General features: G+C 36.4%; 1 protein-coding gene across 3 annotated transcripts in view; it reads left to right on the top strand.

Annotated features, from left to right (window-relative positions):
• LOC116168089 overlaps positions 1-13,791 on the top strand; it is a 73,931-nt gene extending 60,140 nt beyond the window's left edge. For 2 of the 3 annotated variants that reach the window (XM_031483754.1, XM_031483756.1), the window contains 7 exons: positions 1,061-1,192; positions 9,494-9,568; positions 9,621-9,693; positions 9,742-9,866; positions 9,919-10,000; positions 10,437-12,692; positions 13,377-13,791. In XM_031483754.1, the coding sequence (XP_031339614.1) occupies positions 1,061-1,192; positions 9,494-9,568; positions 9,621-9,693; positions 9,742-9,866; positions 9,919-10,000; positions 10,437-12,691 (2,742 nt within the window). In that variant the 3' untranslated portion in view covers position 12,692; positions 13,377-13,791. The remainder of the gene's footprint in view (positions 1-1,060; positions 1,193-9,493; positions 9,569-9,620; positions 9,694-9,741; positions 9,867-9,918; positions 10,001-10,436; positions 12,693-13,376) is intronic. The other variant, XM_031483755.1, reaches the window with a different exon arrangement.
• The last annotated feature ends 667 nt before the right edge of the window (positions 13,792-14,458 follow it).

Raw genomic sequence — 14,458 nt, 5'->3', positions numbered from 1 at the left:
GATAAGATAAATATTTGTACTATCTTCAAAAGGTTTACATTAATTAATTATCATTGTCGTGACTGATTGGTATTGCTTATGGGGGTTAAAGCGGATGTTTATAATATCTATTACTAAAATGAGATTTGATCATAATAAAATACCTAAATTATCAAATAAACAAATTAATTGAAGAGGCACACCTTATTACGTTGCTGCCCCGATTAACCCCTGTGGGAAGAAAAATTTGGCGTAATGTATAGACAGCTCATGAAGTCCAAAGAGTGAAGTCTAGAAAATAACATAATATCCCTATCGTGACCGACTTTTGGTTTAATTGGTTGAGAGTAGCTACAAGATTTGAATTTTTTCATAACACACAAGGTGGCTTATTGGCCGTGCACTGAATCTTATACTATGTCCGAGACTATGTCCTTCTTTGATTAAATGGCTTCATAGTCTTTGAGAAATAACACATTTTTGAATTTTTTGATGGAAGTAGTATTTCGATTCGACATGCACACTAAATAATAATGACAAGTTTGCTTACTGTTTAGTACTGCAGTGGACAGGAATTTGTACCTAAAAATGTACCACATTTTTGGATTGACATTTTTGCCACGGTTATTTTGCTCCACACTTCATGTTGCTGTATCAGTTTATCTCTACAGGAAGTATGGCTCTGTTCCATTCGATTGGTACTTATAGGTATGTTCTTCATGCGCTGACGCAACAATGTCGTACCTTAATTGTGCTACTGTACATTCAGCTCTTCTAGTCATTGATGAATTAGCATTTGTGTGTAGACTTTGAAAATTGAAGGTACACACGAGGAAAATTTTAATTCGTTTTGTTACGTACCTAAGCACCTACATAAAAAATCGTACTTTCTGCTTGAAATGAGTACTTGCACTTTATGATCTCATACTGTTACCGTAAAATTTTGCGATATCTGGAAATTATGTGTCGTTTTTACCGAGTGACTCATTAATCGCGAATTTGCTACGTAGTCTGTTATAATTTCCCCAAGATGATGTGCGATTAATTACGTAAATAAATAACAATTAAATTATTGTTTCAGACAGAACTAAGTGAAAGGTTGCGATTACGAAGAGGGCGTGGTGACACAAGCGAAGATGATGAAGGTCTTCCTCGCAGCCCCTGCTGCAGTTCTCCTACCGCAACTGAAGGACTTCTTGAAAAGACTGTTAAAGTAAGTGTTTCAATTGTATACTTAATTAAGAATAGTTTGTGTGGGATTCAAGCAAAAATTGCGAAGGAATGCTCGTGATTCATTGTAGATATAGGTATACATGGTCATTGTGCGTCGTTATTAGACCGTTGATTCGTATGGCAAATGGTGTTAATTACCCACATTTACGAAACGCGAAAGAAACTCGATATTAACACAGAGTAAAATTGCCAGAACATCATGCGTTTGCCTCAATCCTCCGGAAACTGCATTAATTATAGTTTCGCTCTCACATATGCGTGAAGCTATTGCCTTCATCTGGGGTAACGAATCAATTCTATAGTACACAAACAAAGAAATAATGAACGATGCGGGTACCAGGTCTTTTAATCGCAACAGGAAGTGGGTATTCTCTAGTCGCTTTAAATGTGTAACATTCGATAACGTACAGCATTACAATCTGACCTACAGTTATCCGTTACCCTGATTGAGTGATATTGATGTTGGGGGTCCTCAAGAGAAAGTATTAGGTTCGTAACTTTTTATAATTTGGTCTCAAATTTGCAGTTCTTCTTAATTTTTTATTTAATTTAGCTTCTACATCTATAGCCTGTTGTGGAAGTGAACCGTGCATTTCCGAGTTCCGACCTTTAAGCTAGGGAAAGTGAAAACGAAATTTGACATTTTCAGATTTTCGGTGACATCTCGGTTATTTTCAAAGATTTTTCAAAAATTTCGAATGTTTTTTAGTCACAAATTTTTCTCCCATCTCTCACCGTTACCTAGAATTTGAAATATTACAAATGGATACCTATGGATCTCCAATTTGGATTTGTTCGTTCCCACTACGTTCACTTAAGAAAAAAGAATGTTTGAAAATTGTTTGGAAAAAACAACGCTTTTTGTATAAATTTTATTGGCATTACTTAAGGGATGATGTGTGTAGATTTAATATATCATATGTCGTGAGGAAAAAACCAGTTACATTTCTGGTGTTTCGGCCGAATCTTCTCCACAGACTTTGAGAACTTCAACGTACCAAGTCTGGTTCACTGTGGTGCCTTGGGGGAAGGTGCATATCAAAGGTTTCATTCGCACATTTTCCGAGTATAATATAAAATTTCACAGCAACTCTTTGCTCGTTCACTCAATCTAGAATTCCCAAACGAAAAAAACACACCTCACAAACAACCACGTAGCTCATCAACCAATAACAATAATATTTGCAATCAAAAAACTGTCTTGTAATCAGCTGATTTGTGCGAAGATGGTGACACTAAGCGGATTTCCCTGCAACTAACTGGGACCGAGCAAGTCAAGCAGTCTACGTATTTTTTGAACGGGTTAATGGCCTTTATGGGGGCGTGATTGGGTTAAGAAAACGAAGCCGATTGTCCCATTAGAACTATTTTGTAGGCGTGTTTGAAAATTAAAAAAGAGTAGGGACACGTTCAGGAGAGGTAGCGATAGGACATTCAGTTTTTGACCATCAGATCGTCAAGTTCGCGCTTCGAAATAATACTTTTTTCGAGCACTGCGCGTACAGCCATCAGCAGGTAAACCACGTTCAATTATTTACGTTTGAGCCTTGTAGGAGCTCAAGTAAATCCGTAATTAAAGTTAGTCTTCCGTTGGCCCAAACTCAAAAGGGCTATAAATAATCGAATTCGAAAAAACCTCGCAAATTTTCCGTACGGAAGTATTGTACGTGACGCATTTTAAAAGAAAACTACGGAAAGAAATCGCCTTAGTTACCTATAACGTGTACGGAAGTTTGTTTGTTGAGTAATACTAGAGGAATATTTAACGCAGTTGGTTACATCGCGAACGCAGGTTTGTTCGAAGGTAAAGTAACCTTGCGTTTCGTTAACCCCTTCTGAAAGGGTTAATGTGGAAATTCAGTAAAAATAAACTCTTTCGGTAAAACTAGCGTGCAGTAGTTTTAGCAATTACAACTATCGAAAAATTATAAGAGTACGAGCGAATTTTTTTTAATACAGAACAGAAACAGAACCGCATCGAATGACCTTGAACTTGGCGCATGCGCAGATTTTAATGTCAAAGTGCTTCCCTCCTGAAGTGGGTTCGGACGAACGGCCAGATGGGCGGACAAAGGGTAAACAATAGCACATTTTATTTAATAAGTAAAAAAATGCGCTAAAAATAAAAATTTCACTTTTATTGTAATGGATGCTGTGTGAGTCTGTAGTAGACACTATTTTTTAAAACTGATTTTCTTTAGTCCTTTAGGGGAGGGAATGGAGGGGGGCGTATAGAGCCCCAATTGGGAGTGTAATATTCTGAGGAAGTACCAATATAATCCGAAATGCAAGTCTAATTTCTCGGATATTGCAACAAATTGACATGTGAAAACCGGCACGGCACGGGAAATCGCAATTGCGTAGAATCCTACTAATGACTCAATTAAAAAAAACAACAGTGTTTACGATCGAACCACTGCGACGAATACAGACGCATGGGCCTAATGACGAAATATACTTACAAACAATTAAAAAAAATTGCCGCTCATTCACAATAGAAGTTTCTCTAATTACACGCACATGCAACTCATTCACTCGTAATTATTATAAACAAGGATATTGCAAAAATATCATAGGTTAACGCGCTTAATGTGAGAGTATGTGTAATTTAATTTAGTAACGCCGCTTAACAGTCTTTGAATTGAAAAAAAAATGAAAAAGAGGAGGTTAATAATTCAGCTTTTTTTTGTAATTAATTATAATAAATAAACATGGCTCACGGTCAAGTTCATTTGGCAAATTAAGACGGCTATTTTAACAGTACTGTGAAATAAACTAATTACATCTTAATTAATGCATTATTTTTTATAGTTTCATTCTTTTTTTGGAATAACAGAAAATTCTGTTACCAATGGTGGTATTTTTGTGATTTTAAAAATTTCCCACTCGACTATCTTCTCGTGTCGAATTGCATTAAAAATGTGTCAAGTGCTAAATACAGGGTGTCTTAACTTTTTTTGGAAAAATTCATTATAAAAGTTTACCACGAGGGTGTTTTTTTAAATCTATTTCTTGAGAACCTTGTTCAAAAGTTTCAGCAGTTTGAGAGATTGGTACATTGTCTACAGTTACGATAAGCTATGGGGTAGAAAATATCATATGTGAGTAAGGTAATAAATAATAAGAATTAAGGGCTTGATTTAATTATGCAAAAGTTCTTGCCCTTTTACATGACATTTTCCTAAATTTCCCTGCAAGTAGGTAACCCATTTTATCTTAATGAGAATGTCATAAATGTAGGTTATTATTCAGTTGTTCCCTTTCGTGTCGTAATATTGCTAGTTCAAGGTAGTTTTTATAGGATTATAATTTATAAGGTATTAAGCTATTTATACTCGCGTTTACGTGTAGGTAACATAGTTTACATGACCTGACGTGATTGGACCAAAAACAATTCGTGTTAAAATTGTGCCAGATTGCACGATCGATGTTAGATATCCATATTTAAATGCGTACTTTTATAAGCTGATATTTGTCCACAGACTATTTTTCACGCGAACCTTTTATGCGAATTTTGTAGTTTGCCACTTATTATTTTCAATTAACCCCACTTAAGTGTGCTTTTGCTGCATGTATCAAGAATTCAGTATAGAATTAAAAATCAGGCGTAACAAATTATTTTTAACCAATTCATTTTCAGTCAAAAGGTTATGTCCCTCCGCTAGTTACAGTCTAGACTTCCTATACATTTATTTGATCCTCATTGGTCCTAGCCTTCGTACTGGGATAATGCTGCGCAAGAGGTAAGAGGGTTGTTTTTCCGAATCAACTTGTCATGCTGGTGCTATAAAACGCTTAACATGTTGCTGTTGTGTGCAATGGTATGCAGTCACTACACCTCCAAACTAGCTTAAAGCAAATAAAAATTGAAACTTTTCATTTGAAATTTTTCAATTTTAAGAGATTCGGTGGCTTTGATCGACTTGGCACGAACAAATACACAAGATTGGTAATGACAAACATTTATTCCGAAACAGAAGAGAGAAATATAACAAAATCCCTGAAAGAAAGAAAACCTTACAACGCTTGTTTACCCCGTACGCAGGCGACTGACAAGTAAAATAATAAATCTTGAATCACTTTCAGTTTTTTTAGAATAATAGCTGTTCGGACGGTGGAAAACTTTTCCCCACTCAGATGAAACACGCCATTTTGCGTAACATCTTATTTCTTTTCAGGGTCTGTAAAAGCTTTTAAAAAGTTTTAAGAGGCTTCAACAAACCACGAGGGTTTTAAAGGGTCATCAAAAGGAAGCTTTTGAAATTTGCTTAAGTTTTTAAGAGGGCCTTTATTGTGCCCTAAGAGCCTTGAAGAGTTTTGCTTTAAGAACTTCTAATGGACTGGATTTAGAGTTTTTATGAGTCATTAAACCTTTTGAGAATGACTTATGGTTGTTTGCAGTGACAAATCTCGTGACAAATTTAAGCTGAGCTTAGCCTTACAATCCATGGCAACTATTCTGAATAATTGTTGCTATGGTTTTTCAGGTACACTTAAGCTAAGCTCAGCTTAAATTTGTTGGTGCAAACGGCCCTAAGCCTTCAAAGGGTGCATAATTCATGAGAAGATCTTAAGTTCAAACATTTTTTTTGCGTTGAAGGTGTATCTGGAAAACATAATCTGCGAGGAGGCTTTCGTACTCCTAATTCGTTTGAGTATGCTGTAAATTGTCTCTGGTTACAAGAAGTACATGAGCTTCTAAGCTTAAGAGATATGTTCCAACACTTTATTTTAGTTTAAACCCGTGTTCCAGGAGATGTTTCTGATTCTAATTCGTTAAGTTGATCTTACATATGTTTCTCTGGCTACTGGAAGAACATCCATGAGTAGGTCCTTTTATAAGTTCAAAATAAATGTACAGACACTAAACGCTACGCCGGCTTCTCAACACCGAATCCCTGCAAAAATCTCCTCCGCGTTAATCCCCACCTATCTGTTCGATGTACAAGACGCCGTTTGGCTCGTTCAAGTGTGCAATCTTGCTTTGGTAATGTCCCTTCAATGAAATAATCCGTACCGACATGGTTTTTAAATTTTTCGTTGGCTTTATGAAAAATTAAACTGTGCGTTATACTCTCCTCCTATACGTACATCCGAGAAATTGTAAAAAACAGAATTAGCTCGGCGACAAACAAAGAGTGAAGTGAACGAACCCCACACAGGCTTCAGGAACGGAGTATTAATAATAAATTAATTACACCATTGTTTAAACCTCGCACTGAAGGTAGATTGAAAGTAGGCTGCTTTATATTTTGCAAAGAGTACCTACTACATAATAACTTATATGTTCTAGGAAATGAAACTGCATCGTAAAAGTCGAAAGCGCGTTAAGTATTACATAATGGCGTTTCTTCTGATGTTTTAAAATGTAAAGGGGCGTTCATTACCGCGCGATAGAAGAGTTTTGAAATACATTTTGTGTATAGTTATATCGTTCGTCGCTGCAGGCGGTTAAAGTAGATTTTTTTCTCTCCATCTTTGCATATGTTCGTTATGAAATGCATGCCATTGTGGTACAGATGTTACAAGTTCTTAATCAGGTTAAGTGTCGTTTAAAATGTTTTATTCCAAATACAGTGACAGTTTTCAATGGATAAGTGACGGAAAGTTCAAATTAATCAAGGTAACTAACTAATGAGATTCGCACGCTATGCAAACTCGTATGATGGAAGAGGATAAATTGCACTTTTTACATTGGGAAAGGAATTTAGGTATCTGCAGATCATATCCTGAAAGTACCCCTAGAAATTCCAGGATGTTGAGAATGCACATCCGCTCTTCATATCTTACGTAATTAAAAATTTTTCTCATTATCAATGATCCGTATGTCCGCTTCTTGAATTATGTAATTTTGTTAAATATTTTTAATTAAGGAAACTCAATTAACTTTCAATTTCTTAATTCCGTTTTCGGAGTAAGTTAATGGCAAAATCGCTTACTTTTTCCGTATCATGTAGAAGTAGCGCGTTTGCGAAATCACAGAACCCGCCGATTTCATTCCTCAATCAATTTTGTTAACAGTTTTTTGGCCAGGAATATTTGTCATTTAAATGCAGACCAATGTATCTGAGTTGTTTTTAAAGGTCTCCTATCTTTTACTTTTTTGTGAAACTTTTAATACTACAAACAGAATAAATCTATGTGCGTTTGTTTCTGACATACGGGGTGAAAACGAAAAGTTTGATTTTTTTTATGTTATCTATGTAAGACAGAAAAAAGGTAAAAATCTGACCATTTTAAATACTTTTACGTAAAATCCAGTGCCTTAGCAAAACAATTTTTGGACCACCGTTTCTGAGATTTGACCCATTTTTAAATGCAACACCCTGTAATCTGAGCGTCAATTTTTTTGCATTCTTTTTCCTGATCACATTGATAGTACAAGTTTCACAGCCTATATTTTTTACATTTTAGCTATGAATCAAAAATAAAAACCTTATTTTTTACGGTTTGTAAATAGTAGGCCATGGATTCATGAAGATTTTGTTTTGTTTATTGTACCCATGGCAGCCGATACCAATCAATAAAAATGGCTGCCACTTCAAAATTTTGCAAAATATGATAAGATAATATATAATTAGGTATATAAAAATATAGGTTGTATTACATCAATGTAATCAGGAGAAACCATGCAAAAAATTGACTGTAAGATATACGGGGCGTTGTATTTAAAAATACCTACGGATCAAATCTCAGAAGCGGTGGCCCAAACATGTTTTAACTACGGCACTGGATTTTACGTGAAAACATTGAAAATACACAGTGTTACCTTTTTTTACAATCTCCCATGGATAGTAAGATACTTCCCAAAAAGTCAAAACTTTGAAAAGTTTGACAAAAGAAGTGGCACAGGGTAGCTGAAACCGCAAGTCTATTTTTAAAAACAGTTGAGGTACACTGCAACCTCAAGTAAAATAGGACACACAGTACATGGTGTCTCATTTTCGACATTTTTGTAGGGCAAGTGTTACTTTTGTCAAAAAGTAGTACAGGCATCGTGTGAAATTGTCAATTGCAGAATAACCCTGGTATTGGCTAAGAGATAAAAGTTTCTTTATAAATGCTATGCATAGTTAGCTAAAAAAGTTATCGAATCTAACTTCATTTTGAAAACTTTGTATATTTTAATCTAAGAAGATTCTCTTTTCAAAAATACAACAAAACAAATTCAAAATTGACTCAAAAGTTCAAGGAATAGTTTAAAATAATCAAAAAAATTGAAAAAACTGTTTGAATTTTTTGGATTTTTAAAAATCATTGGAACCTTTTTGCAATTTTTTCTTTTCTTAATCTTTTGAATTCTTTTTTGAATATACTTGGTGTGTTATATTTTTGAAAAGATAATATGCTATCTTTTTACATTAAAATATACAGAGTGCTCATTTAAAAAATGATGTCACATAACTTTGTTACCTAACCCCGTATACATATCTTTTAACTAAGAAACTATAGGGTCATTCTGAAATTGCAAACTTTTTATTTAAGCGTTTTAAGTTGTTCCAAGAAATGCACAGGACGCATATATTATTTTTTTGATAGCAGTAACAATTATGGAAATACCCTATAAAATTCTCGAAGATAGGACACCTGTTCCTAATACAATATACGGAAACGTTAACGTTAACGAAAAAATTATAAGACGTAGGATTATTGGGGGGTTTCATTTAAAGAAATTAAATCGAAACCGACTTTTATTAAATACCAGGCATGTCCAAAAAGGGCTAACGTACCACAAAACCGAGCACAAAACTTTTGTTTAATAAATCTTTTTCCAATCCTGACAATTTGGACGCTATCCGCCGTGTGGGCGTCTACCGATATTTTTTTTAATTTTGCTTGCCTCTTCCGCACAAAGGGTGGATTATAGGGTTCATGTTCAGGTTCAGGTTCAGTTTTACAATAAATACACGAAAACATTTTTTTTCCGTAGCGTTGCGGCGGCATTAGAACAAAACGTGAATATAATGATCTTCTTAGTTGTTAGGACGGTTACCTTTCATGAAAATCACGAACCAGAATTAGTTTTTGGACCACCAAATTTGATTAAATTCTGACCATTTCTGTGTTCAGCGTCGGAGCAAGAAATTCAGTTAGATTTTTTTAAGTTTCAAAAACTAATTTTGGATTCGTAATATAAAATGCTAGTCATTACAGTATGTACTTTTTTTAAGGGCCGAGCGTAAATTGCAAATACCACCAAAATCAGACCAAAAATCTCCGCCTTTGTCTATGTTTGATAGAATCAGAGAGAATTTCGTAACAAACAACATTTTTGTTTCAGAATCACCCCACAAAATCACATAGTACTTGTAGCGATGGATCTCTTCTTAGTATGTGTAGTTCCGATATCGAAGATGTAAGTACTTGAATCGGCGATGACGGCAATGAAAGATTACGTGTGTTTTTAGGATTCCTTTGGACAGCAGTCGTCGAGGAATTCGTCAAAAATATCATTGTCCGAAAAAAAGGTAGCAGATCAAGGTAAGGTTTTCAAAACGTAACTTGTTGCTTCAAACGTGAATGTTAAAGACTCTGAGTGGGAGTTGGGACCAAGCCATGCATCCGCACCCTTAAACCACAGCGCTGCACATCATCGAGTTTCAGTACGGCCGAAACGCACCCACGGAGCACCTAGGCGAAATCGTATACCACCTGTCTGTCAATTTTCCATGTGGCTTAACGAAATTTAACGATCTGGTGTTTCAGATTATGGGGAGCGCGCTTCCAACTACACCAGAGGTAAACGAGGAGGCGTCACTAAGAAGTGTTACGCCAGAGCTATCCAAAGGTACGTGTGCTGCTATTTGTTGGAATGTTTCGTGATAGTATAAAAACTTGCATTTGGCTTATTACTTTGTGAACGTATGGAAAATGTTAATAACTAATCAAAATTTGTCGATGAAAGCGATTGCTTTAGTTTTTATACTGAAAAATTCAATGTAACTGATCGCACTTTTTGAGGGTGTTCTAATTATCCACTGTAGTGAGTTTTCAGTGAATTTATTTATTGTGCAAGATTATCTCTCAAACAAGTCTTGGGGAAAAGTTGCTAATACAATCTTGTGATGTAAGAGAAGCGTGTGTATTAGTTACATTTGAATTCAAATTTAATTGGACGAACTTAAGCGTCCTGCTGTTTTGTACATAATAAAAATACATAAGTAACTACATTACCATATCAACAGATAACGAGGCTTGCTAAGCATGGCATATTTTACTTACAGAGACAGTAACTGAGCTTTACAGTAGCAGCATGAGCAAAAATAGAACTGAAATACAACTAAAATGTTCCTCTTTACCTCCCGGCTTAGCTCCTCCAGGCAATGAAAGCAACAAATTAAGTCGTAGTCGGTCAAGCGCTAGCAGTAAATCGCAAGACACATTTGCCATACTCGGCGAAGAGGAGGAAGATAAAGACGATAAGAAATCGGACAATTCAATCTTCTCTCGGCTATTTCCGCGGCGAAGCGCAAAGAAAAAGAAAGCAAAGTCCGACAATGTTCTGACATCGTACAATAAGCAAGTTATAACAGAAGCAGTGCCAGAGAAGCTAAAGTCTGGACCGGCCTCACGTCAACGAGTTCAACCGATTGATATTCCGCCGTCGCCCGATCAAACTCATCGCGATTTAGAAAAGAGCGGCACTTCTCCTCTACAATTAGAATTAGAAAACCATTTACGGCAAAGAATGACGCTTTCACTCTCCACTAGTCCACTTCCATCTGTCGATACTCCCCCGAAATCGCCTAAAGTACAAGAACTTCGCGTACACCAAAACGTATGGTCGGGAGAAACACGCGTCACCACCACACAAGTCGAAACATTGGAAATCTCTTCCAAAACGAGTGTCGAAGAGAAAAGCAAAATTAAAGTAGTCGAAGAGAGCAAAAGTAAAATGAAGATAGCCGGTTTATCTTCCCTGCAGCAGCGCGTGCTGCAATTGAACGACGAGGAGAACTTCAAGTCGTTGACAGATTTCAGTCATAGTGAAGCGAAAAGCAGTCGGCAAATTACGAAATCTCAAAGCTTTCGAACGACATTAAACGAATCTAACGTTACAGAAAGTGCCACCGATAAAGTGACGGTGGTTAAAACAAATTCGGCGGATAACGTCAAACACGTCGAAATAGTTAAGGCGGAATCCAGCGAAAGTTTAGAATCTGTTTCCTCCGCGCAAACAAACTCGACGGAGTATTTGGATAGTCTCAATCTATCAAATGGCATTACCATTTCGGGACCAAGCCATACGTCTGTCGTTAGCGTCTCTAAAGCTGAAGATAAAGTAAAAGCTCAGCCGATTTTGGTGAAAACGGAGGAAGTGGTAAGCGAAGAGCAACAAGTGTCGATCACGAAAATTCATGTCAAACGCGAGACTGTGCAGAGTGCAAAGGAGTCGACTCCCGAATTCCTGAACGTGCATTTAAATAAAGTAGAGCAACAACCCGCTAGCAACGTTGTCTTAGTGGCCAATTTGAGTAAAGCAGAGGTTGAGAAGCCGGTTTTCAACTTTGATAAACCTCAAATTGAGCATCATAATAGCCAAGATGATATCGACTTACCCTACAAAAGCGTGTCAACCCCTTCAACTCCAAACGTAATTATTACTTCCATGACTCCTCCTCCAATCTCGCGAATGTTAAAAAAACCGCCAGATGCTGCCCAAGTAAGAAAAACCTCCTTGGTCACAACGGATGCGAAACCGAAGCTGAGTTTGCGCACAAAATCGAATAGTCTAGACATCGTGGATTCCTTAAAACAAGACGACTGTGGTCTGATCAACCTGGACAAACCCAGAGTGTTATCCACGACTGACCTTTCCGATGCGACCGTGGTCAGGAGGAAGTCGCTAATTAAACAGAAACAGGACGAAGAGCCGGAGCTGATGAAGGTGTTCGCACGAAGGTCACTAAAAGTGAAGGACGGCGAGGAATTAGCCCAGCAAGTCTTAACTATGATCGAGGACGAAAAGGCGAACAAATCGAAGGAGTGCGACAAAGAAAATCGGGTCGATTGCGCGCCCGAGAAAAAATCTGTAAATAAAGAGCCGGAGAAACTCAAGGAACCGCTAACCGAATCCAAATACGTCGAGACAACCGAGGTGACCCTTCGAAAACCCGCCGTCAATAATAAGATGTTCGCCTATCAGCAAAGAACGATCAGCTTGAACATTCCGAAAGTGAACGAGATTAACAATACGGAGAAGGTACACAAGAAGAGTTTATTTTCGGATAGGCCTAAAACGGAAATCGCAGAGAAGTTATTGAATAAGGCCTGGATTACGACCGTCCGTAAAGATAAGGACGTGGACAATAACGATGAGGTGATTAAGAAAATTTCCCGCGACAGTATTATTACGGAAATCACGTCGAAGAGTGATTTCATTAATGAAGATTTTCCGGCCATTCCGAAAAATTTTAATCAGAGGAAAGCCGAATGGGAAAAAAGGGCGCAGGAAGCTCTTAAGAAGAACGTACCTTAGAGTAAGTGGCATTTTGAAGTGAATGTAAATATTGCTTGGCTACATGCTACATATCTGTCTTGCTTTTCCGCTTTGATCACTGGAAGAGTCCAAGCGGGTTATTGAGTGATAGAGATGAGTTTGTAGGTTTTCCATTTCAGTGAAGTATCACTAAAAAATAAAGTACTTTGTGAATCATCACCGTCACTATCAAATTTCACTTGCTAAATCCATAAAAGAGGCAGAATTTCATGGATTGGATTGGATAGGATTCGGAGGAGGCGGGCCAAGCACCAGAGTCTTTTGTTTTTAGCTTATAACTCAAAAATACATTATTACCTACCTGTTTTAAAGCCTGCAATTTCTATTCTTAGAAAAAGACTACAATGGCTCTCAAGTTTATTAGCTTCAGAAAATCACTATATCAGGTGACTTTTCGGTCAGGTGTTTTATTTCTGTCAGTCAACATTGATATGGTCAACACAATCCAAATTACAACAAAAACTGACTTTTTATGAACTAATTGGTCATACAACTCGATAATTTCAATTGTCACTTATTTTTTTCATTTATTGAATATGCAAAGGCAAGATTAATGTTAACGACCAAACCAGTCTCTGAGAAATAAATTCTATAGTTTCCATGGTAGCCCGCTTGGACCTTTACCTAGTTTTCTTCAGAAATAGCAATAATACTTATATTTTAGGATGTACTATGGGAAGTCTAAAATGGAAATTTTCCCAATTCAAATCCCGTTGCTTGAGAATAAAGTGAGCGAAATAATCGTCGAATGGGGGTCTTTATTCCGGTTGTATAGTTTCCTGTTTTTATTATTGTGTTATTAATTGTAAATATCTAATATTGTAATTACCGTCAACCCATGAATATAGTTTATGTATATTTTAGCATTTGAAGTGATCTTTTCAATATTGGTGCCATGTGATATAATCGGCATTAATATTTAATGGAATTTATTTGTATATTTTTTATTGTTTAGTGTATAAGTGCCTTTTTAATTGTAAAATTAAGTTTTGATTTGTAATTGAAATTTTATAACTTAATAATTTTATGTTTGACCAATGGAAAGCCTTGCGAGAGTGGTGCTTGTAAAATCTACTTTTAAAAAAGCTCTAAAATATGTTTTGAGTGTATTATACATTGTGTAAACACGTATAACATACTTGGATATTAATGTTGTCATACTGCAATAAAATATATTGTTATTAAGTGATTTTGCCCTCTGTTTCTTTTCATTTTTATTGGATTTTTCCCATCCTGATTAGCTGGGAATATTGTTGCATCTTCTATTTTGCATTTTCCAACCATATTTAAGCTGCTACTATGGCAGTAGTCTCCATATGTATACATTAAAAAAATTCCTTGTATAATTCTGATGTGCATTACTACATGCATTACTTTTTTGGGGAAGGGGCCTACGAATTTTTTTGTGTTATTAAAAATCGAGATTTTTAAACGGCGACCCACAATTTCTTTTTATGTTTAACAAATATAGTAATATTAGTGACCAATTCGATGCATGCCAGGTGTTATCGAAAGCACCCTGTATATCCTTGGTTAGGGCCGCCTCTTTTGACATGAGCACTTTTTCAAGTTTGTATGTACGACCGTGATTGGCCATTAAATTTTTGATAGGCGTGTTTATTTATTTTATTTATTTATTATCCCTCTTGTTCTGGGCCCTCAACAGGCTTGCGCCCAATTACAGAGTGATCCGTATAATGCTTTGTGTTGCGGGTGAAGTGGATGTTTTGTTAGAACCTCGCTTCT

Source organism: Photinus pyralis, unplaced genomic scaffold, assembly GCF_008802855.1.
Source record: "Photinus pyralis isolate 1611_PpyrPB1 unplaced genomic scaffold, Ppyr1.3 Ppyr1.4_LG4, whole genome shotgun sequence".
Lineage (NCBI taxonomy): Eukaryota > Metazoa > Arthropoda > Insecta > Coleoptera > Lampyridae > Photinus > Photinus pyralis.
Note: the sequence above shows the minus strand (reverse complement) of the source record. Positions and strands in the feature narration are given on the sequence as shown.